Source organism: Aulonocara sp. 'chitande type north' Nkhata Bay, linkage group LG15 (genome assembly GCF_057382095.1).
Source record: "Aulonocara sp. 'chitande type north' Nkhata Bay isolate Kocher_YH1m ecotype deep benthic linkage group LG15, A_spYH_male_GT1.1, whole genome shotgun sequence".
Lineage (NCBI taxonomy): Eukaryota > Metazoa > Chordata > Actinopteri > Cichliformes > Cichlidae > Aulonocara > Aulonocara sp. 'chitande type north' Nkhata Bay.
Window position 1 is genome coordinate 37,020,826 of NC_141358.1, and position 24,816 is coordinate 37,045,641.

A 24,816-nucleotide genomic window follows, 5' to 3' on the forward strand; every position below is an offset into this window, starting at 1 on the left:
CCAGGCTAACAAATACCCTGGGACCCTGGGATTTTATTATTTTTTTAATCTTTGGGTGGTTTCCTATTTGGTCAATTGTAATCCATCTTATTTTACTCAGTAGCCAGCAGAGAAACGCCAGTTACTGCCTACACTGCACGTACACCCCCCAAAACATGATTTCCTCCCCTCTATCTGTGTTGTTTCCTGGGAGAGGGGATGGAAGGGGAGACCGGGGGTTGGCTGGTGTAGGCCAGATTTTGTGAGGGTGGTGTGTTTGCTGTGTCATGCGGCAGTACACTGCGTCTTCTGTTCACAGTAGCGTGGCAGCGCCTGAGCTGCCAAGTGAGGCCAAAAAAGGCTTCTGGCATTTGCGTCCACATTTCTCAAAAATGCTATAAGATAATGGTTCTGTTTTGTGTGTGTAAGATCTCTATGAATAGAGTTTAACTCTTGGGAACGCAGTGACAAGTAATTAAGAAAATATTATTCTAACTTTTTCATATTTTTAGACAGAATGGACCCTTGCGGCCTCAACAACGAGGCTGAAAGTCAAACCCTAAAACAACTTTTTCGAGGTTGCTCATGTCTTATCACACAAACAGAGTCACTTCGATACGCGACATCTCTGTAACATATTCTGTTTTTTTCCTACACATACATAGTCACATGTAGCACACGTAGACATCCACTGTGATTGCAATGTGACTTAGCTGACAGTCTAAACTGTGGCCTTATGACCTTGGTCTGCTGAGTAGGTGTATAAAAAGCCATTTGTTGCTGCAGTTGGTGCCATTTTCCAGTGAGGTGGGGGAGGTGAAACTGCATGCTGGCAGTGCTGGGCTAAAATGAAGTGGTATGGACCACAAGAAAAGACACCAAGCGAGGAATTATAACCTTCTGAGTTGTTGGATTTCCCCTGATAAAATGGCACAAATTTTCGTTTGTCTTCTAGCTCATCATAAGCAGTGATATTTAAGTAAATTTGCTTTGCTGTGCCCTGCATGCCAGCACCAGTGGAATTAGTTGACTTGCAGTGACACAACTGCTCTGTCTGAAAGTGCTATTGTTTATTTAAAACGCAGATGATCCTGGTAGCTTATGTTTGTTTGTTTTAATATGAGCTGATGTGGCCGGTTTCATTATCACACAACAAAACTTGAGCTTTCAGTTCTTAAATGAAAAAAGTAAGTAAGCAACTGTCTGCAGCTTTTTCAAATTAACTTCAGTATATTTTGACACAAGAAACACTGTTGTTAAACCACAGGGCATACACCCCTCTGTTGATCGCACGTGAGATGTTAAAACCGTGTAAATTATTGACTGAAAAGGCCATGCCAGCACAACAACGTTACAGGGCCCCGTTTTTATACCGCTCTTCAGAAAGGGACGACCCCATTTCCATAAAAGGTAATGGGCGGTCAACGCAAGACAAACCACCGTATTCTGATTGGACAACCGGGCTGACATGACCGTTTTTTCAACCTTGTTTGCCAAATGTGATTGGTCCTCCGACTTGGTCCGATTTAAGCTCATTATCATAATCAGCCGTGGCTGAAGTGGGGAAGAAGAGGGGGGTCAGGGGAAAAAAAGCAGAAGCCAAACAAGAACGCTGGAGTTTGGCGTGGAGAGTCGTTTCTATACGAATCGACTACCACTGGCTGAGGGAAGAATGCTTGAAAACAAAAGAGAGAGGTTGAAAACTTTCCTCAGGAAGATCGACGAGAAGGCCATTGTCAGAATAAAACACTTCATGAAAGAGAGGTAAGCGGTATTAATGCGGTGCGGCTAGCTGAACCGTTATTTGCCGGGTGTGCATCAGTACTGGGCGGATGCACACTATCCCTTTGACAGCAGCTTGTTCGATAAGATTTTATATTTTGAGTTCATGCTGACGTGCTGTTTAACCGAACAGTGTTAAATAAGTTTAAGGGAGCAATTTTGGTTAAGATGGACGTGATGCCAGTTACTGGGGATTTACTGCTAACATGGTAGCACTCGCTAGGCCGAAGATCTGCTGATATTTAAATGAACTAATGCTAACGATACATTCATATATATATATATATTATTATTATTTATTTATTTATTTTTACGAAATTAAAGCTGTTAAAGGGTAAGAGCTAAAGCTCACTAGGCACCAGTAAATAATTGCAGCCGCTGGCACCTTTTATAGTATTGGTTTGTGTGCATTAGCACAGCATATACTGAAGCATAAGAGCCTAAAGGATGTTGTTAGCTTAGCCACTGACTTGGCTGGTAGTCTGAGCATCTGACCCCATTCATGTTTCCTGGCTAGTCTTGGCAAAAGTGTTTTCCAGTGTTAAAATGTAATTACTTGGCCACTGATGTATGAAATGTTGTCCTCTGAAGTAAACATATGTGCTTTAAAACTTAACACCAATGTGTGAAGTGTGGGTTTACACGCTGGGTGGGAGGGTGGGTGGTGTAATTTTAAACTGTTGTCTTTCATCGTTTATTTCAAATTTTCTAGAACAGTGTAGTCGACCCATTTTAGCCTTGTGATGTTTGTGTGAGCAGTATTAGCTCCTTAATCTTTTCCAGTAAGCGTAAATAAACAGTATTACCAGATGGAGAGTGGTGTAAACTAAGCTAGTCCAGAACTTGTAGGCTCTTAATCTCGCCTTTGCCCATTTCTGAGAAATCATGACTTCATCTGCTGACCAATGTGGGTCAGATTGGCGTCATATTGATTCTGTAGTCATCCTCACTGATAATCCAGTCTTTTCAGTGGGCAGAGGCACGTTTACCACCATCACAGTCACCCACACGAGCCTACAGTATGGTGTGTTTCCCTCGAACCTCTCAGGGAAACGCACAAACACACTTGTCACATGTAGTATGTCCAAGTCTGTCTTCTCAGAAAAAACTATTTATAGCTCCTGTGAGTTGACCACGGGTGGTACATGGTGTATTATATAAATGCTTTCAGCATTTCATTGTGAGTACTCACGTCCTCTGAGCTCTGCCTTTAAGTTCTTCCCCTTACATGGCCATTTGCTCGAGTGCCAACCGAGCTGAAGTGTCCTGCCGGTTATCAGGATAGCTACTGTGTGTGTCCAGTATGGCATGTACCATGATTATGTTTCCAAAACTCGCACTTTTTTTTATGATGGGTTAAGGCTTCAAGAAAAACCAAAACTTTTGCCTTGCGATTGCAACATTAAGCCAGAGTAATTCAATTCCCTGCATTGATTAATTTCCAGAATGAAGTTGAAAGTATCAGATAGATTTAATAAATGTGCTGCTTATTTTTGTCAAAAAAAGTGACTGAAGCCAGGAATTAAGTGAAATCTCTGCCTTTACACAGATTACATGCTTCAGAGCTCATTGCAAGTTGTAGTTGTTTTGCATACTGTCAGATGTCTTTGCTTCCAATGTAAAATAACCTGGTGCAGATTAGCTGCAATGTCTGGGCGTAGGAGCCTAGTATAGTCTGGGTGGGGCAGCTATGACTCCAGAAGGATGCTCCCAGTGCAGACCTTCCTTTCCACTGTAGGCAGAGAAGACTGGTTTAAATAATGCTGCAGGCATTGGGAAATCTGAAGTTAGAAGATGAAAACCACATTTGCACCACTGTTTGTCAGTAAATGAAAGGTTGAAGGCCAACTAGGTGGTCACATTTGAAGTTGCGTGTTGCTTCTATCAGTCTAGTGCCACCTTGTTACAGAGTCAAGAAAGAGGCTATATTTTTCTTAGCTTTTTTTTTTTTTTTAACCTTTTTGGAGCTCGCAGTGGCTTGGAGAATTTCACCTAATGTTTTTGCATTGGTTAGTCTCATTTTAGAGAGATGACTTTATGCAGGCTTATCTGAATGCACGAGTTAAAGCCTGTTTACGTTCGGCTCAACTTTGAACAGCAGAATAACATCTGATTTAGCTCTTCAATGACAGAATGTCTTGTCTCTAGTCAATAAAGAACTTAAACCTTGATTTTTATGACTACTTTATCTTTTCGACAAGGTGAAAACTGCTCATTGGAAGCTGTAGGAGGAACTATTTTTCCAGAGTATTAGACTGCATTTGTGGGGCCTAACGAGCCAGTTAATGTGTTTTGTGTTCAGTTTTTCACTACAAAAATGCTATAATTACTAGGGCTGGGCCATATTATACCATTCACGGTAATAGGGCTTTGGAGCGTGATGTCACGGGGGTGGGCGTGGAAAGGATTTTGGCCCGATCCGCCATTTTGGGGGTCTAAGTAAGGAGCGAAAGCATAGCCATGGTTCGTACTTGCTGTGTGGTCGGCTGCAATGTTCGATCTTACGACCGGCACGGGAATAAGTTTCGATTGTCTTTTTATGCTTTCCCAACCTGGAAGTAACATGAAGGAGCTCATGTATCGGATATTACCAAACGAAGGCGTCTAGCCTGGATAGCAGCCGTGAGACGAGCTGATATCCAGTTCTGTTACGTCTCCAGATATCAGTTGATGTGCTCAAGACATTTTCATTCCGGTAAGTTCTAAATATGTTCACATCACACTTTATAGCTGAATAATATCATCGTTGGTGGTCTCGGAAGTTATAGAAATTGCGATCAAACATAGAATGAAGTGACTTGATTGGTTGATGTAAAGGCAATAAATGAAATGAGACAGGAAGGACACAAATTGGCGTTAATAATTTACCCGATTATCAATGTGTTAATTTACATGTACTTTACAATTATGGGCATATAATATGATAACGATATTTTAGCAGTTCAATGATAAATGTATAACATTAATTATGGTGGGGGGTGGAAAATGGCTATTTCACTCGATGCACTCCAGCTGACTTACTTTGGTATGAATGACGACGTACTAGGAGTTTGGCGGCTTGAAAATAGCCAAATCTTGCACCCAGCCATTTGTAAATTGGATGTGCGCCTCCAGTGACGAAACTGGTTCGCTGTGTAAGCGCTTACTCCACAAACAAGATACGTGAAGATATCGGGGTAGGACAGTGGCAGTAAGTTTTCTGGGTCTTTACTCCACTGCCGTATTTCATATGGGTCCAGATTTGCGATGCACTCTATTTTTTTTCCAAGTACCGCTGCTTCGCCTCTGGACGCAATCGGTCTCTATACCGTCTGTTTTCTTTTGAGCTGCTTTTAAGCGTGTTTCTTGTCGTCGTCGTTCCAACACAGTGTGTTTGTTTTGATTCGTAGACCCCGAAAATGGAGCTGCGCTCCCACAATGCATTGCGGCGTGACGTCAACTCCAAAGCCCTATACCGGTACAAAGCTAGGCAACGATAAGAAAATGACATATCGCGATAGAATATGGGTAAAACGCGCATGCGCAGTGCCGAAAAGGCACGGAGAATGCACGGTAATGGAAAATGTGAATGGGGAAAGTAGATTGTTGAGTGAAACGGATGAGCCAGAATTGTTTTGTAAAAATGGTGCAGCTTAACTGGTTTGGTGTTTGTCCGTCAGATACACAACAAAGCACTTTTTAAATTTTTTTTATTTATTTATTTTTTTGTAGAACATGCAAGCGGGCTGTCGTTATTGCCGTATTTGTCGGACTAAGGTGCTTGTAAATCTGGGAATAATCTGGGTCCTAAACTCTGTCCTTTAAAGTCCCGAAGTCAAACGAACATCGCTGAGAGTGTAAAACGGTCTAAATTCTTTCATCTCTAATGAAATGATCAGCATTGCTGCTTTACCAGGTGTAACTATGAAGTTCAACATCCAGGCATCCATGAAAACAGAATTCATTACATTTAACGGAGTTAGAAGTTAGCTCGCTAGTTTCGCTTACCTAAACATGATATAGCATGTTCTGACTGAGAGATTTCTGAAAAAATCACTTCCAACATAAATGAAGACAGGAAGCGACACAGCAGTGACGTTTGTAGGGTTACTGAAGTTGGGCTAGCTGGTATATAATGAGGCTATCAACACAGCTGTGTTAGCATAACATAAACAGTGAAGCTCAAGGATGAATGCTAACACTTTTCCACTCGATAAAAGTTAATGTGACGGTTCCTGATGGTTAGAGACAAATGCAATCGCATGGCAGGATGCTGTAAACGGACCAAACTTCAGTCAGTAGAACAACTGAGATAATCCATCCACAATAGAAGGTTAGTCATTAATATACTGCAACAACATGGGAATAGATCAGTTGTGATAGAATACAGCATTAATGAATCAATGGTACAGAAGTGGAGGAATCAAGAAGAATGAGTTGAATAAAGTTTGATTTATCTCACTGCTTTGTTTCGCTTAACGTGCCTTATACCGTAATTGTCGGGCTATAAGCCGCTACTTTTTGCACAAGCTTTGAACCCTGCGGCTTTTAGTCAGGTGCGGCTTTTCTATGGATTTTCCATGATTTTTGTGATATCGTAAGACGATTTGTTTTGTTTGTTCCGCTGTTGTACGGCACTACGTTGCCTGGCGGAAGGATCGGGGTTCAAGAGTGGTATGTTAGTCACATGTCCGTCCGCCAGGCAACATAGTGCCGTACGAAGTAGCGCGAAAAACAAACTTCAAAGTAGCGCTACGCATTCAGCGGGAGGCGTGGATGACGAGCGGCGATAAACTTGCGAAAAGCAAGTTATGCCCAACTCCACCGGTGGATTCTGACAGCGTGGAAAAGTGCGAAAACATCCACGATCACCAACGGATTTTGAAGGGCTGGACTGCTGCATGATGGAGAGGAGGACACCGCCACGGCCCTTCAGAGGGTGTTCGACTCTGACACTGACAACGAGGATTTCTTTGGTTTTGAAAGTGACAACGAAGGAGAGAAGCGGAGAGTGGATGACGAAGCCATCCTGAGCCTGTTCGTTTCCGACATTGGAGAAGAGGACTTTGGTGGTTTTAGTGCGCAGGAAGAAGAGAAAGATGGTGAATGACTGACTTTTCTTCTTGTTAAAGCCGTGTCACTGCACCTGAGCCTAAAAGGTAGTCCGAATCTATTTTTCTGGTGTGCTGTAGGTTACTGTTATGTACTACATGTGCAAATATGTACCCATAACTTGTTTTTCAAAATATTAATAAAAGGGGTGTGTCTCCAAACAGCCATCTCTTTCCTGACAATTCCCTTTGTGCATATTCTCTTACATATGATAAGTCAACATTGAAACACCTGCGGCTTTTAGTCAGGTGCGGCTAATGTATGTACAAAACAGGATTTTCCCCTGATTTTAGCTTGTGCGGCTAATATTCAGGTGCGCTTTGTAGTCTGGGAAATACGGTAATCTCGTGCACCTTATGGTCCGAGAAATACCTATTTGACTTTTTTTATTTGGCACACTGCAGTTTAATGTTGCAAAGCACCTCTTTTTAACTTCAGTGGATATTATACATGGTTATGCTCAGGATATGTCAGCCCATTTCTACTGGAAATGCCTTTTGGTTAAACTTTCAGCAAGGAATTTGCATTTGCACTGTTAAATGTTTATATGGCTTTAATGCATATAAAAACAGCTACTTGTTTAAGTAAAATGAATGGATGGGGTTTTTTTTGCGCTAGTAAAGTTGTGGAGTAGGGTGTGAAGCTCGAGACAGGTGAATTACATCAAAGACTGCCACAAAAGCAACCTGCCTTTTAGACAAACATTAGATCCGGCTAGGTGGTTTAAAGAATTTTTAAAACGGAACATGTCCTTGTGCAACCATCAGCATAAATTAACATCCCACACAAGTGAAGTGGATGTGTGGGGAAAGTTTTCACTCAACTACACTTCCTGCTCTGCAGTGAAATGGATTATATCCTTCACGCAAAAACATGTTTTACATGAATGTTTCCTATGGCTTTATTCACACACACCGTGATAGTCACACAGAAAGCTAGCTTAGGAAAGTTTGAGAGAAGATTTGTAAAACTTCCAGATGCTGTCAGATAATGAGATGTGTGTCTGAAACGAAATGTAGAAAAGGGACGGGTTTATGCATTGTGACATCTAAATTAATTTATTGCAATCCTTCATATGTTTGCACTTATTGTAATCGTAATGTTGAGTGGGACTTTAAAAAAAAAAAAAAAACAAACAAACAAAAAACCAGCACATTACTAGGGCTCACCTGCCGGGACACTGTGAGCACTCTGTTTGTTGCCTTGAAGAAAGAACCTCTCTGTCTTTGCCTGGTTTGCACAGGAGGAAGTGGGGAGAGATGCTGTGTGCACAGGGCCACGTGATTCCCCACAGAGAAACACACATTTATCCTGTAATGCTCTCTGTTCTAGTTTGTGCATACACACACACAAACACACTTTTTCAACAGACTGGGTACTGGCAGGGTGCCACAGAGTCTGAAATTTTGCCATGTCCATTGGCTTCCTTCCCTGCCCTTCCTGGGTACTCTACTGACGCTCACAGACATGCACGTATGCAAGCAGACGCATTATGCTTTTCAGTCCAGCCGACAATATTATTAAGGTCATCTTTGACATTATGTCTGAAAGTTGTTGTTTTTTTGTTTTTGTTTTGTTTTTTTCATTTTTTGTTCCCTTTTTGGTTAAAAATTTAACTATGTTGTCATAAAGTAGTTGAGATGAATTTGTTTGTTGCATACTAGCTTTGGTGGATTATAAAAGATTATGGCTGTCAAATGACATGGTTCACCGAACACAGTTGCAATAATCTCTTGTGCTTTTATTGAACTTGTTCTGTTGGTTGCTGGAGAAAGAGTAGGTCACATTTATATTTAAAAAAACAAACAAAAACAGATCCATGGGTCTCCAGAAGATGGTGCTCTTACACTTTGTGTTTCTAATTGTTCTCAATATTCTCAATTATTCTGATCTTTGAGAGATTCACACATGTAATGCTTCCCCAAGCCTCACTTGTAAACTTTGGGCTGCGTGTTGGTTATGGAAATGCATTCTGTACTAAAGCAATTTTGTCTTAAGGCAACTGTCACTGCAGACCAGCTGACGCTGGCTTGACGTCTGAAGCTAAACTCTCGGGATCATCTCAGGGTAGTGAATGAAAGCAGTGTATACCCCAAGGAGTACTTTTAATGACTGGAATGTCCTGTACTGGAGAAATTGGTCTTCACCACACTAGAATTCACTGGTAATCACATTTGTATGACTATTATACTGAAAAGCATTTCTTTCACAGGCGAGAGAATAAATGGCAGTTCACCACCTTACAAACAGTGTGAAAGGTGATCTTTTGCTGAAACCTAGGCTGAACAATGCAGTAAAGTGGCACAACTCTTGATTTTTGGTTCTCTTAATATTCTTATGATGCAAACATGCATTCTATTGTCATCATGTTCAGTGAAATTCTAACAGGCCAGGTAATAAAAGTGTCTTTTCCTTTTTTGTCACTGGGACAAATTGACACATCAGGGGATTAACAGCCAGATCTGCTGTGGGGGTGTAGGTGTTGGCTTTGTGTAGCTTTTAAATAACTTGATTAAGGTTGTTGTGTAAGGGGTTTGTTGTGTGATGTTGTACAGTGTATCAGGAGTTTTAAAAAGCAGGGATAAGGGGGAAAACGGTGGCCCACTGACCAGCTGAATGTCAGTGGAACGCCTTTGTACTGTTTATATCCAAGGCATGTTTAGTCAACCCTCTGTCATTTTGATATAAAAGGGACAGTTGATAAAGTAATAAGGACATTAACTCTAAGAATATTACTAAGGAACTGAAATTTATTGAGATATGCATTTGCCTAATAAGCAGAAAATGACCATCTTGATCTTGGGATGAGACACAAAACACTTTGGGGTGGCATCAAGAAGGTCATCCAGCATAAAAATCTGCCAGATCAGACATGATCCACCTGCTGTGGTGAATGATGGAGCAGCTAAAAGTAGTCATTTTCCCAGGTGACAATGAAGAGAAGTCATTACGAAATGGGAATTACTGGTACTGTAAAGTAGGAGCGTAATTGCCTCCATTAGGTAAATGCATGCTGTTCTACAATGTGTCATCCTATAGCTCTGCTCTGAGAAGCTCCTATTGAAAATGTTGCAACCAATATTTAGAAAGGAGTGGTTTCCTTTTTTCCTTTTTTTTTTTTTTTTTTTTTTTTTGTATTGTGACTAAATTAGGCCTGAAGTCACATGCCCAGCTGGACGTTATCTTTCTCAGTGATGTTGATGTCATGGGTATAGAAATAGTCTATAGATGAAAAAACACCCTAGGCTCCACTACATTTACAGCACTCCACCTACGGGGTGATTTTTTTTTTAATTTTTTTTAAAAAAAATTTTAATTTGTGTGTTAGTCAACAGCTTTTGAGGGACCCCCCCTTCAACACAAATGTCCTTACATTGATGGCCCTGTTCACATCGTCTACAAAGGCTGGGTTGGCTATTGTCATGCGTGCATGTCATATTGTCGGCTGCTTCTGAAGTCACGGCCCCATTGTTATTGAGAACAGGCTATTGAATTTTGTTGTTTGCCTATGCAAACTAAGAATAACCCGGCACTGTTTCCCTCGGCCTCCACATTTTTATCAACTACCTCCCACTGTTACTTGTTTCCCTGACAACGCATACTAAAGCTGCATTAGAAAGGAGAGAGCTTGGGAGGAGATTTGGGGGTTTGAAATCAAATGACCTTTTTTTTTTTTTTTTTTTTTTTTTTTTTTTTTTAAGTTTACTGTGTTCATTCTGCTGTTTCCCATCTCCTGTCCTGCTGCGTGTTTCTGGATCTGGTGTTTTTGTCTTCATGCTGAACTAGCACACGTGCTTTAAGCCATTAAAAAGACCTTTAGTCCCTGGCTTCTGATTTGGCTCCTAACTCACCTAGGTCCAAGTTCAAAAGGTATTACCATTGTTATAGTCGCCTGTCTTGGCCAAAGGTTTCAGGGACTGTTGAAGACTAGTACGGAGAATTTCGTTGGTCATGGAAAGACCAAAAGTCTTGTTGAACCAGCCGGGTCCTGTGGATTCTCATTGCTCGGAAGATGTGAAAAGGTAAGACGAACAATCGAGTCTGCTTACTGATCTCAGCCAGTCATCTTCAGACTGTCAGGTAAAGCAGAACTTGCTCTAGCCATACGCAACTTTCTTTTAGTGTCAAATTGCAGAGATCTTTGTCATACTCTATATTATTTTTTTGATGAACCACTTTCCCGAAGCAGTTTTTAACTTTGTTTTGTCAGTGGATTCAGATTTGTTAGCTAGTAACCACTGAGACCTCTAATGTTGGCTCTTTGTCTGGTTAAAGATGGTAGAAGAGGAAAAAATGCAGATAAAGAAAGATATCTGTTGGCAATCTTTGTTCTATGCTGAGGTATATCACATTTCTCTTTGTACAGAATCTTTTCTTTCAGATATTGTACTCTACAGTGAGTTCTAATGAATAACATACCTCCATAACTTTATCTAAAAAAAAAAAGCAGATTTAAGAAAATCTTTGGCAGTGATATATTACGAGTGATACTTAAACTAGACTAAAAAGTTGTAATTTGTTACTTGAACAAGAAAGTAGGTCAGATGTCAGCGCCTTAGTCTAATTAATTCAACACATACGCATAACTCAACACCACCGCCTTTGAAATTTAGAAATGCCTCTGTTGCAACCTGTGCAGGACATGGGTGTTTCATCATTTCTTCCCCACATTGCTCATTTCATTACTTTTTTTTTTTTTTTTTTTAAACACTGGGTACTCACTCACTAGCCTTGATTGCTTTGGCCTTGGCGTTTTTATACACCATTGAGCAAGTTTCTTCTACTGAGGCCTCATTGATAATCTTGAGATAACACTTCTGGCACGCAAACATGAACTATTTTTATTTTTAGATGATTATTTTTTAATTGCTCTCTTAATTTGCCAGCACATTGACGTTATCAGTGTTTTTGGAAGATATGTTAACAAACTAATGCAAAGGCTTGACAATGAAAATATCACAGAGGAGTTTAATTTTCAGATAGGCTGCACTGTTGAAATGTACGGGTGTTTGTGGCTTCCTGACTTAGAGGAAACGGCTTTAACCTTAATGGTTTTGCTTAGCTCTAAATAGAGGAAGTAGGTAAGAATGTCAAACAAGCTAGTAGTATTTCAATCATGCCTATATTGCTTTGCTGCTTTAATGTCTGCCAAGTAGGAAAGGGTCAGGTGAGCATATTTGAATACCCGACCAGCAGTTCAGGCCCGATTCTGAAATTGTTGTGACAGCACGCACCCTTCTTCAAGTGTAACAGCCACATTAACTTACTTGCCCACAGTTTCCAAATCTTTGGTAAATGTTTTTAAGAGGTTTTTTATATAGTTTTAAATATGCAATAAAAATAAGTTTCTAGAATAAAGTTTGTGCAACTACAATTGACTGAAAATGGGTTTTACATCAATGATTAAAAACTGGACATTCACATAGATGCTGAAATGTTATCCACTCTTGCTTGATTGTATTGCATTGCATAACAGAGCGGAATACTTTCCAAATAACAGGGCAGGTAACTGCAGTTGCATTCATGTTCTTTGTTTCTTCACGTTTGCCCTACTAAAAGGTCATGCTGAAAAGAAATCATTACAGCACAGAAATGGCTGACGCTGTTAGAGAAGCCAGCATATTATACTGTCGGTACAGTTGGGTGATTTCCTTACTTTTAACAGAAAATGTAAACTTTTGTTATTTGGTTTGTTATTTCCTCTGTGGTTAGATTCACTGACTGAAGGGGGAGATGGATAATGCACCACTTTCTAGAAGGGCTAGTGTTTTCACTTCACAAGAATTTCACCTTCACTGTCATACACATGGCTGTTAATTATTGGCTGATCTTTTTCCTTGTCGGATTTAGAGTTTGATGCTTTTGATCTGTGGATTTGTTTTGTTTCACATCAGGTGTGTGTGTGTGTGTGTGTGTGTGTGTGTGTGTACACGAGAAAGAGGAGGGACTGTGTGTGCTCTTGCCTGTATTTGTTTTGTTCTGGGGGTGTGGTTGGGTTTGACGTCACACGCTACGGAGTGTCACACCATTCTCATATAGAAACAGCTTCCTCTTTGCTAGCACATTCATACAGCAAGTGAGCAACAGGGTGGTTTTTTTGTTTTCTTTTTTCCCCTGTAGAAGGATGTGGTAAAGAGGCCTTATGTACAACAACTTAACTGGAACTACATGCATAATGTCAAGAGGATTTTAAAGATTTTTCTGGGAGGAGGGAGTCTTAATATTTGTTTAGTTCTTGGTTACCTTTTCTGCCTTGAGGCCTGTACGCAGGCTTTTTAGAAAAAAGAAACTTTTTTTTTTTTAAATTATTCATTGTGTTCATTTATTAGGATAGGAAATGCCTACTGTCAGTAGGTATATGACTTTTCGTTCATCAAAGCGATTTAAATTTACCAGGTGAGTGGAAGTTCAAAGTTAATTTGTGTGGTGTTGTTGTCTTTGAACAAGAAATGCAGGCTTTACACTGTCTTATATAATGTGGGCTATGTGTTTTAGGGATTTCAGGATGTTGTAATCATTCCACTGTCTTATCCTGTGAATCTGTTTTGTTAGTTCCTTGTCAAGGACAGGCCATTGTTTCTTACAGAGCATATGGACTATAGAGACACTTGTAATCTTCTTTTTTACAAGACTCTTTATTGAAATGGTATATTTGCAGAGGCTTGTCAGGTTGAGAGCATGAACCTACGTCGATCAGATTGTAAAGCAGTCAGGTGCTTCTGGTCAACTGAGCTCTGATGCAATGTTATCAATAAAACCTTTTCTTTGGATTGGGTAGCGGATGCCAGCACATCAAAGATGGGCATCGTTTGACATAGATGTCAGATACATCTATGCATTACAGATGACTTCAGCGGAAAGGGATAAGTGATTTGGAGTTTTGTTTTTTTTTTTTAAAAGAGAGGCTTAAAACACTCAAAGTTGATGTAGAGCAAAAATATGTCATGTTAACATATTGGCAGTGTTTAACTGACCTGTGTTTTGATGGTAGATGTTTGAGTTTTGTTGTTTCCCTGTGCTGTTTTTTTTTTTTAGTGGTTTTCTCATTTGCCATCCTGTGGTAAGATGTTCTGTTTTTTAAATGGCTGCGGTAGACTGGTGCAACTATTTTTAAATGCATGTTTAGGTGCTATCAGTGGATGCTCGGACTTACTTTTTGTGTCCAACAAAGCAGAATCACTCGTATTTGCACTGTGAAAAGTCATCGTCTACTTGGAGACTTTCTAAATTGTTTGCGTACATGTGAATGTCTTTCTAAAACCTAAAGTGGCTCATTTTGTAATTTTTTTTTTTTTGTTTTTTCTTTCTCCCCCCCCCCTTAATTTGTTGCAGCTACCCAGTAGAGAGCAGCAGTGGTGGGCTGCCAGCCAAAGTAAGGAAAAGCAGGAGCACCTTAAGCAATGGCAGCATCAAGAAGGTGGATGCGCGGAAAGCTTTGAGTTTAGAGGCGGCCCAGCTCGAGATCCAGCAACAGCACAAAACCCTGACCAAACAAGCACCTGTCAGGTGGGCTTCATGGGGACACAGTTCTAATTACACAAAAGCCAAAAACGTGGATTCTGTGACGGTTAATAACAGCCTCATACAAATTTTGGAAAGTGACACTCGTTTTGTTATTTTGTCTCTATACACCGCCACGGAGGAGTAGAAGATTGAACTTGAACCTTTAAATTTACTTTACTATTTAAAAATAAATAAATAAATGTCTAATTCTTCTTAATACGGTGGCTTAATGTGTTAAATTAAAACTTTCCCAAAGAGCCACGTTTGTGTGTACTCTGTTATTCAGATCAGTTAAATTTGGTAGAGCAAGAAATTGTTTTAATCTCACATTTGTTTTAATAAAGAGATGAACATTTTAAATGGGTGAAAAAATAAAACTCCATAATAAATTAACAGTATTTCACTGCCTGGAGGTGCTTACGGTTACACAGCTGATGTTATGTGGACTCTCTCATTGAGAACACATATCACAAGACCTGACCCCCTCAGGCATCATGCACACATGACCACACACCCCATGTAGGCTGGTTTCTCACATGATTCAAATGCATGAGCGTGGGGATGAGTTTGATTCCTGATGATTCAGTCTTGATTATTTCTTTTGTCTAGTTGTGTGGGCATAGTGAACACTCTGAAGAGATTCAAAGATATTCAAATGCTGATTTGTTTTTTTTATAACCGTATTGGCAGCTTTACTCATTTATAGATAATGCTATAAATAAGCGTTTTAGTAGTTCAGATGGAGTGTTAAATCTCAGTCATTGCCTTACCTCGTAGCTAAAGATTAAAAGCATGTGACAAATTTAAATATGAGTGCTGTGCTTGTGGAAAACATACCATGGGTGCGTGGGAGCAGGTGAAAATATCACTTGTCAACATTTTTAAGGTTGTTGAACAGGTTTCCTAACAAAGTAATTGTTAACGTTTTACATTTAAATAAAGTAATTGTCGTCATTTTTACTTTCTTTCTAACTCCATCACTGCTTCGCTGCTATGTAGTGCTGTGTGTGTTTGTGTGTCGCAGTCAAAGACAGGCTGCAATTCAAGAAATATAAACATGGCAGAGAGAGTTTTGCATATTTTTCCTGCTCATTTGACACAGGACCTATCAGGGCAGCTTCACATGAGCCTTGTAATCCAGGAAAAAGTCAGATGATATGGTTCATGCGGGTAAAATGTTGTGTTCATTTCCTTTTTAGTCATGCCTTAATCACTCTTATTTCATGTTCTCCTCAGGGCGCAAACTTTTGACGTCGACAGCAAAGACTTTAAGAAGACCGAGGGCACCGGCTCACAAAGTGTAAGTCCACCTCAACTTTAAAAGCAAACTGATGAAGAAAGTATTTCACTTTAATTAAATAACAATCCAATTTTATTATTTCAGAGTTTTAAAAAGCACAACAAAACATTTCACAAGTTGTTTCCAGACATTCCTGAGAGTGAAGACTTGATTCATGGTAAGTTTTTAAAAAAAAAATTATTAAATGAAGAATCAAAGTTTTTTTTTTTGTTTTGTTTTGTTTTTTTTTTTAAAAAGAACAAGCTGCATAAAACTGAACGGTTCTGCTCTCCTCTCCCAGCATACATCTGCGCCCTGCAGAAGGAGGTGCCCTACCATGGTCGGCTATACATCACTGACACGCATGCTTGTTTCTTTTCCTCTGTTTTGCTTAAGGATACTAAGGTATTTATCAGCTCAGACCTCGCCCATCATTCTTTTTAGCTCGTTGTGGGATTTGTCTGACGCAAGTCTGACCTTTTCTTTGTGTGTGTTCGTGTGCCTTTGCAGGTAGTGGTTCCAGTTTCCTGCATTAAAAGAGTGAAAAAGCAGAATACAGCTTTGCTGGTACCCAACGCCTTGTCAATTCGCACCACAGAGGGAGATAAGGTCAGTTTCTCACCTTTATCCTCACACAATCTTTAGTTAACACTTATTGAGCCTACACAGCGTGTGCAGTCAAAGTCAAACGTAAGCTTTGAACTCTGATTTATATGTAATGTAGTCAGTGGCTGGGTGACCTTTTATGTTGGGCAGATGGCTAATGTTCGTTTTGTTTTCTTTATATTCCCTCCCATTGTGCAGTACCTCTTTGTGGCTCTGAGGAATAGAGAGTCGTGTTTTCAGCTGCTGCGTTCAGTCTGTCCTCAGCTAGAGGTGAGTGGCTGAGGTCACAAAAGAAATCTAAATTTCTGCAATGGATCACAATATTGTAAAACTATACCATGTCACTGTTGGCTTATTGGAAGTCTTGCAACGAATGTGCTTTTCCAGCCATGCTGTTGCATCTACAAGTTTAAATAAACCTTTTCAGAGCGTGCAGAATATAAACTCCATGAATGACAACTTAATACTTTTTTTGTTTTTTAATGCCTCTGTTTCAGGATGTCAGTGCAAACAGTAGCCCTCTCTTCTCCTCAGCTGAAAACAGCTTTGATAAGAACAAACTTGTGGTGAGTAACTCTTTTCTGCATTTTAAAACCATGATTGTTTCTTTTTGTTTTTTCTCCCGCTCTTTTTTTTTGTACTGATGGTTTTTGTTCTGTGTTCATCTTACTGACAGAACTCCAGCCAGTCCAGTCTGGACGATAGCTTCGACCAATTCAATGGCTCCAAGTCTCAGACTTTACAAGAGGACCACCCTCTGCATAGACTGCATACAGGTGAAAATTCAGCACCACCTCTAAGCGTTGAGCTGTCTTTTGTTTTTGTTTGTTTTTTTAATGCATTATTGTTGTTACTTGTTAGTAACTTGTAGCGTTTCTTAAAAGATAACTTGAAAATGCTGCAAGACCTCAGCTGACAGTGCTACGTGTTGATAGCGTTATCTACTCTTCTCCTATCAGACCTTGAACTTTGCACGTTTACCATCTCGATCAGAAACAAGTCTAACTTCCCCCCTCTCTTGCTTCTCCTGCTTACAGAGGCAGTGCCTAATGTAAATGGTTCCTCTCTGAAGAGCCTACATATGCAGCAGAGTGAAAGTTCATCTACAGAAGAGCTGTCTGTGTCAGGTAAGCAACACATGGCCAGTTAACACTAGTTACTGGCATTAGTTTTGCCTATGCTGGTAGGATATGGAAAACTGCATAAATATCGAAGGCCTGAAATTATAATATCACAACTGCTTGCAACGGACCTTAAAACCTTGGTGTTGTTATTGGTGTTAAATTATTATATGTTTTAGGTGGATCATGGGTGTGGAATGTGACTGAAAAAGCCAAGTCCTTGGTGGTTCAGAGAGAGGCCAGCAACCTCAACACTCTGCTCTTCATTTACTTGATTTTGTGAGTAGATCCTTCTCTCCCAGCTGTCTTTATCCTCATGACTTTATCTGAACTTGCATTTCACTCCCAAATTCTCAATTTGAGGGGCGAAAAAGTAAAAAGTGGTTCTAAAGCAGATAATCTTGTAGAATATACCAACAAAAGTAACTTGTCAACTATTTATGTGATTTATTAGTTTGTTAAATGGGACAATTGTTAAGAAACAAAATTTTCAGTCTGTTTTTAATAATATTACATATTTTATAAAAATGCATTAGCTCTAGCATCACTTTGGAATTGGCTATTTAGTCTGTTTTGTTTGAGCAGCTGTTGGTTGAATCTATGGAAAGGTCTGCATTTGATTCTTTGACACCCAGGCAGTGAATCTGACTTATATTATATGTTGTAGGGTGGTGCTGCTGCTGCTGTCTTCGGGCTACATCGGTTTACGTATCGTGGCCCTGGAGGAACAGCTGACGTCCCTGGGCGCTCTGCCTGAATTCAACTTGCAGAGCAGGTAAAATGTCCTTGATTTTTTTTTATTTATTTATTTTTTAAAATCTTGTGTGTTGGCATGTTTGCAGAGAGAAGAGGGCTGCAGCTTGACACAGGAGATGAGAGAGAGAAAAATTTGCATAGTTTTTTCCTGCTCATTTGGCTCCGATCCTGTAGACGAGAGGAAGAAAGGGTGGAAACATGTATTATAATCTAGGAAAATCTGACTTATCCTGGGCCACTGCCTGTTTAGTCAGATGTTGTAAGTGTCTTTATGTATAGAAATTTATGTGTGATCTTCAGCCAAGCGTTTGCAAAAGTACAGATCATGACTGAAAACCTTAGTACATCAGCTCAGAATAGGTGTTTTATCAGAGGTGATCACTCAGAAGCGCGGTTTCCACTGACTGTTTCTTTTGAGGGGACCAGTGGACCCGAACCCGTATAAAGTAGTTGCATTCAATTACCCTGAAACATGCTGCTGATCTGCTTGAAGGACAATAATGCTCCCATCTTTACATTTATTAATAATTCCAAACTGTTTGCAGAGGGAGTGTTGGGAATTCAGTCATCTACATTTTGATCACGAGTTTGCTCGAAGGAAGACTAAGTTAATATTGCAGCCGAGCAAACAAATGTAATTCCAGGAGTAGGTGTAGCTTAACGCACTGTTTCTCTTTCTTTTCACAGGTACCAACAAGACACATAACAATCAGCAACTTAAGGAGAGATTGGTTGACTCATGATCGGAAGATAATTTCTGCCTCTTCCCAGCAGAACCAGCCAGGGAACTTTAACGTACTCAGACTTTGGTCTCGATGTGGCCTGCACAAAAGAAGAGTGGCCAACATGTGCAATTTCAGACACAACTTGTTGACTTGAAGGGCTATATTTCCTCCAAGTGCAGTAAACAACACAGCAAAACAAAAGGACATGCTGCGACCCAGTCACATAGAGCCGAGCCAAAAACATGTACACGCACTGCCTGGTTGCAGTGTCTGTTTGAACCAAAGCCAAATGACTCTTAGTGAGGTGCCACATTAGTCAAGTCGATAGGCACGCTTCTGGCAGCAACTGTTCCACATCTGTGAATTTACGTTGTCCTCTTCTTTCTGAGCATGCATTCTTGAACAGGGCTTAAAGCATTAGCCTGCTGTAGTGCCGATGATTGCACCTCACCTCTCTCGACGTAGTGCTATGCATAGCCAAAGATGCACACGTCTTTTGCATGAGTGATGATGGAATGATGTTTTTGTCTGTTATTTAGCCCTCAATCAGCAGTGGTGTCTAAACGCCTTTTAAATCCAGTCACTTTCGGGTACTTGTCTTCAAATGGTTCTTATATTCTGAATCGGCGGTGGGTTGAAATGATGATGGCTAAGATCCAAACTTCAGATCAGCCCGCAGAGGCTCGATACTTTCCTGATGGTCTTGTCCTTTCTCTCTCTCTCTCTGTCCAAGCAGAAATGATTGCAGTATTACTTCTTGAGTTTGGCAGGATTTAAACCTGTTTAATGATCATTGCTCAGAAGTGATTTTTTTTTTTTCCCTCCCAGTCTCTACTGGATGAATGCATCAACAATGCACAAAATACACAAGAATATTAGGAAGCTGTATTAGGTAAAGAAATGTTTTTGAGTACAGCTTTTCGCTGACTTTGGTCTTCAAGAGTAGCAATCAAACCTGTCTTTTTTATGTTAACTGCAAACCTCTCTCTATGACAGGCCTGTTGGGGACCAAGGTGGCATTTCTTCAGGTTATTTAAAGTAGCACCAATAACATATTTCTAATGTAGGTGTCTGGGGAAAAACGGGCACTTGACTGATTCTGTGTACTCTTTGTCACCTGAAGAGGATTTTTTTTTTTTTTCTTCTTCTTAAATAACCACACTTGCTGCAAGGTCCGAGATTATCATAAGTAAAACAAGTGGTCCCAAAAAGAAATTTCAATATGCAACGAATTGTTTTGCATGACAAAATGTAATTTCTGTGAGCAGTTTGTTTGTTTTGTCTTTTAAATGGAACTTGATGTTCGTGGGTTCGTGGAAATTGAGTGAAAGAATCGTGTCGAGGGAGCAAGCGCACTTTAAAAACTTGTGGTGTGCCTGTCACAATCCAAGACGCTGTTTGGATTGAGAAGAAATGGCAAAAGTGGTGTTCTGTGGTAACTAAAGGTGCTTAGACCTTATTTTAAACAACAAAAAAGATTTCACTCAGGGGTGGTGGGGCACTACCCACCATGTGGTTTTAGGTTGTCAACTTTTCCGCTCATTTCAAAGTCTTGTTCTCATGGTGGGGTTCACATTCTATCCTCTGTGGTTCCTCCAGTGTTCCTTAAAGAAAGAACACTGTTTCATTGAGTTTGCTCAACTTTACCAATTGATAAAACTGTTTGCTTTCTGGCTGTTGGTTTTTTGTTAGTTTGTTTTTGTTTGTTTTTTTGTTTTTTTTTCCCCCCTTTTGTACGACCTGTTTAAACTAACAATGCATATCCATCTCAGTGATTTAGCATCACCTTTATGGAAGCTCTCAGGAGAGTCCTTTTGTGATGTTCAGTTAAGGTTACTCTCATAATGCCACATACAGTACTGTCAGTTCTTACACCCCCCCCCCCCCCCTCCCCCACCTGGGGGCAGCACACACACGCAAGTACCGTCCTCAAAAAGACTCCTTTAATTCAGTGAGGAAGGTAGTAGTTGTGAGGTTTTGCACTATTACAAGTGTTGTAAATAATTTTGTATCATTTGTTAACGCCCTTAATTCTATTATTGTCCCATATTTATTTGCATTCTGTGTAATTCAAAGTAGTCTCTGTGAGATGACTTTGCTATTGTTCAAAATAAATCAAATGTTTCAGTAAATAATATCTTGTGCTCTGTTATATTTTTCCTTTTTTTATTTTGATAAATTGGACGTGGTAAATGGATGGAAAACATGAAGTCTGGGAGTGGCAGGTAACTTGGATACTATCCAATCTAAATAACTACACGCCTTTTAAACCCATTTCCAATTCATGCCAGTGTTTGCTGAGAAATTTCTAAACCCACGGCCGCCTCCTTGGGATTTACTAGCACGCACACAGGCATTGAAAATCAGGTATGAGTTGTAACTGGAAGTCATGGGAAAAACACATTCTTCAGTGTTGTATGCAGGAACTTCATGGTTGAGTCTTTAGCGTTTAATGTGCACTAAGACTTACAATAATTATTGTCTCTTGGTATTATCTGATACTGATATAAAGGTATTCCCAGCAGTATCAACAATTAACGCTTACTTTATATGTTGATGACTTGTATCTATATAGTTGGTAAATATTAATAGTCAGATGAACAGGCAGAATCAAGACTTAATGAAACCTCATAGATGATTTAAAGCCCGAGTTGCATAACTTAAGGAAAAGACTCCTCTTGAGCAGAGCGCTTACATACCTCCTGTTTGTGGCATTAGAGCGCCATCTAGTGGACAATCCGTCACATAACCTTTAAACGACATTCATTTTAAGAGTTTGACTTTCTGGTTAAATAAAGTGTTAAAAACCAACTGGAATATTATTTTTCAATTGGTTTTAAATCAATAATTCACACAGTTACAGTTTATGTATCTACATTAAAGTAAAAGCAGTGGTGTACTAGCACGTGGTGTCAAATATGTATTACAGGGAAACCAGAAAGAAAGGAATCTATATTCATTTATTCCATCCTAGGTACTCAAAAGCAGCAACAGTCTGCAAGCGGAGCAGTGCGTTAGTGCTGTTCAGCTCTCCGGGTTATTGGGGGGAGCAGGTTCTGCAGTGGTCCGCTGGTAGGCACAGAGTTGGAACACGCCTAAAAGGAAATGATATGTAGATAAGTATTAAAATACCTTCTTAAAAACGATGGCTCTCAAACAATGAAAGCTCATTAGAAGGACAGAGTAGCCATGAGTAATTGTTACTAAGGTAGGAAATGCCAAGAAGCTGCTTAGTCCCTAAATGTGTCCAGAAAATGCCCTTTTGTCATTTTATCATCAAGTTTGATATTTGACAAAAGCCTCACACTGAGGCTCTGGTTTTATTACTTATTAGAAAAATAATAAAATATTTAAAAAATAATAATAAAGCATGTTGCTTGTGATTCACTCACATTAAACATGACTCCTACAATAAGAAATAAATACAATTCAAACCTGCTGCAAAGGCCAAAATAATGGCAACCCAGCCTATGATGTAGGACCAGGAAAAGCGCCAGTCCAAGAAGCGTTTGCCAAAGAAGGTAACAGTCACACCAGTGTAAATTGCCAAAGCCAGCAGAGCGAGAAAACCTGAGAACAGAGGAGACAGAAAAAATCCACTGGGTAAAACATGAAGACATATTTCTTTGAGACCTGTATGTTGCCCCCAAAATATGAAAAAAATCAACACAAGACATTTAGTTAATTAGTTTGCATTCAGGACTTGAATGTATAATTGCTTCTGGAATCTTTTACATGATGGGAAGAGTTCCAAAAATAAAACCCAAGACAGAGGGCTGGCATCAGGCTGCCCCCTATCACCCCCAACTGGTCGTGTGACTGTTGGTGTGATTATTGAGTGTAAATAAAACTGTATTGAAATTTGTATTTTCTGATCTGCTCACTCTTGGTTTACCTGACAGGACCAGGGCAATGCCACCTGTGCGCACTCTCCTGTTCTTGGTGCCGTTAGTGAAAGCGCTCAGTCCAAGCACCACGCCAGCAAAACAGCTCAGCACTGCCAGCAGCATGAAGGCCCGTGTGGCATCCCAGAAGGCTGGAAACAAAAAGGTCAGAACCATGTCCACATGCTGAATATACACTTACATTTGCACTGATTGTGCAGCTCGTGTTGCCTCACCAAGAAGTCACAAAACCTGCCATGAATTTGATTATTTGTGTAAAACACTTAAGAATCATCTGCTTAAAATATTTAACTGTAAATAAGAATTGTAGCCAGTTAACTTTTAGAAAAAGCACACAGTTGCAGTGTAGAGGTAGGTGGACAGTATCGCTAGCAACACTGATATTGATATTAGGTCGATACTAGCATAATATCCTCTAAGTTCAGTATGTAGCCCTTTAAACGTGCTAAACATTATTTTTTGAATAACTGAGGTACTGCAGTCTTTAAGCCTACATATAAACCATGTGCACTTGCTTTAGCTTTCTATGCTGTACAAATTTTTCTACTCACAACATAGTCTGCATGAATTCAGATACTTTTGTTACAGTTAAATTTATGAGTTTGTTACAAAAAATCTTGAGGTGGACCACTCACCTACAGTGATGGTGTGGGCGTGGCATTTGTGGTTGATGCAGAATCTCCAAAGCCCCTGATTGGCCGAGCTGCCAGAGTATCGATACTGCATCCAGAAGTCCGTCGCTGTAGAAACTATGAGAAGCACGAGGGCGGCCACGCCGCAGAGGGTGCCTCCTCCTGCTAAAGTATACAGCATTGTGGAGACGCCTGGCAAGAGACTGTCCTCCTAAACATTCAACAGCTGCTCGGGGAAGAGAGGACAGAGTTGGGGAAAATACAGAATTTGTGCACAACACTTACATATTAATTTCCTGAAAGATCAGCTGCACACAGTCTTTGGATTTGTTTTTTTCTCCTGTCGACCCTCGAGTCTTTTAGATGATCACATAAAAATGCACAAAGCTAAGTTCCTCATTAATTACAGAAATCCATTACCAAATCTACATCTAGTAAGACAGCAAAGAGCAAGTCCCTGCCACACATGCACGTGGCTTAGTTCTTATAACTACAATAAAGGCAATCCAAAACTTGTTGCGAGTCTGAGGAGCTACCTCTTTCTGTTTAAAGCACGTTTTCCTTTTTAAATCTCGAGACATTATCTTGATGCATTTTGATGGAAAAGTTACATTTCGTATCACCACATCAGATAAATGTGCTTTTAATTTAATTCTAGAATTGGATATAGTCAGAAAAACACTTGACTCAAACTGCTGTATGACAAAAAGCTTGCCTAACAGGCAGTTCAGAGCCATTGTTCATCACTAATTCCCCTCCGTGCTCCACAAACTAATCTTCCACCACTGAGTAACTGAACCGTCAGCACTGCTGCTCTGTCAGCCAGCCAGTAAACCAGCAACTTCATGCACTGACTTTTCCCGTACTTCTCGCCAAAAAATTTCCAAACATCCAAAGAAATTTTATACCTGAGTCCCATATATTTCTATTAAGTAACATGAACCAACACTGGGGTCACAGGTCCAGTTTGTAAGCTGTACAGATCCTTTCTCAGTTAAAATAAATAAATATATAAATAAAAATCACCAATCTTGACACCTCATGTCTTCTATATCTTTGTAGGTTTTCCTCTTCAAAAGCAATTTTGTCCTTTTCCCTTTAAGGCCTCAAAGACTAATATTTTCCTGGCAAATACACTCAGTTACGTTCTTTTACACTTGTACATTTTTAAACTGATACCTCTGGTTTTGGCTGGTCGCTCTCCAGGTTTGTTGGCTGTGACAGTGCGCGTATCCTTTTTAAGCCCCCGTACCTCTGGCCCTCATTGTCCACTGCACAAAAGAGGGAATGATCGAGCGCAGCATGTGAGTGATGCTAAATCCCCCTCTTGCTCTCTTCTCTGCAGTTACCTCCATCCTTTTATCACCCCAGTGCATCTCTGAACTCTTGCTCTTGATTTTTCTCTATGTGCTATATGACTTCCTATCATTTTTTTTT

The 24,816-nt window shown here is 40.0% G+C and overlaps 2 protein-coding genes across 3 annotated transcripts; one reads left to right on the forward strand and one right to left on the reverse strand.

Moving 5' to 3' along the window:
- Positions 1 to 1,563: 1,563 nt before the first annotated feature.
- Positions 1,564 to 20,973, forward strand: LOC147313574 (GRAM domain-containing protein 2B). 2 transcript variants are annotated; one of them, XM_086263239.1, is made up of 13 exons: positions 1,564 to 1,743; positions 14,185 to 14,358; positions 15,592 to 15,655; positions 15,740 to 15,812; positions 15,936 to 16,039; positions 16,145 to 16,243; positions 16,439 to 16,510; positions 16,738 to 16,806; positions 16,917 to 17,016; positions 17,278 to 17,367; positions 17,541 to 17,640; positions 18,029 to 18,136; positions 18,805 to 20,973. In XM_086263239.1, exons 1-13 carry the CDS (start codon positions 1,652 to 1,654, stop codon positions 18,821 to 18,823), a joined length of 1,164 nt encoding a protein of 387 aa, XP_086119365.1. In that variant the 5' UTR covers positions 1,564 to 1,651; the 3' UTR covers positions 18,824 to 20,973. The 2 variants fall into 2 exon arrangements, with proteins under 2 accessions (XP_086119365.1, XP_086119366.1); XM_086263240.1 differs by lacking the exon at positions 1,564 to 1,743 and adding an exon at positions 12,805 to 13,248.
- A 748-nt stretch (positions 20,974 to 21,721) lies between these two features.
- On the reverse strand, positions 21,722 to 24,626 carry lim2.2 (lens intrinsic membrane protein 2.2). Its single transcript, XM_086264579.1, has 5 exons — positions 24,559 to 24,626; positions 23,383 to 23,605; positions 22,738 to 22,878; positions 22,278 to 22,412; positions 21,722 to 21,937 (listed from the first exon to the last, which is right to left on the reverse strand). Exons 2-5 carry the CDS (start codon positions 23,558 to 23,560, stop codon positions 21,867 to 21,869), a joined length of 525 nt encoding a protein of 174 aa, XP_086120705.1. The 5' UTR covers positions 23,561 to 23,605; positions 24,559 to 24,626; the 3' UTR covers positions 21,722 to 21,866.
- Between the last annotated feature and the right edge of the window lie 190 nt (positions 24,627 to 24,816).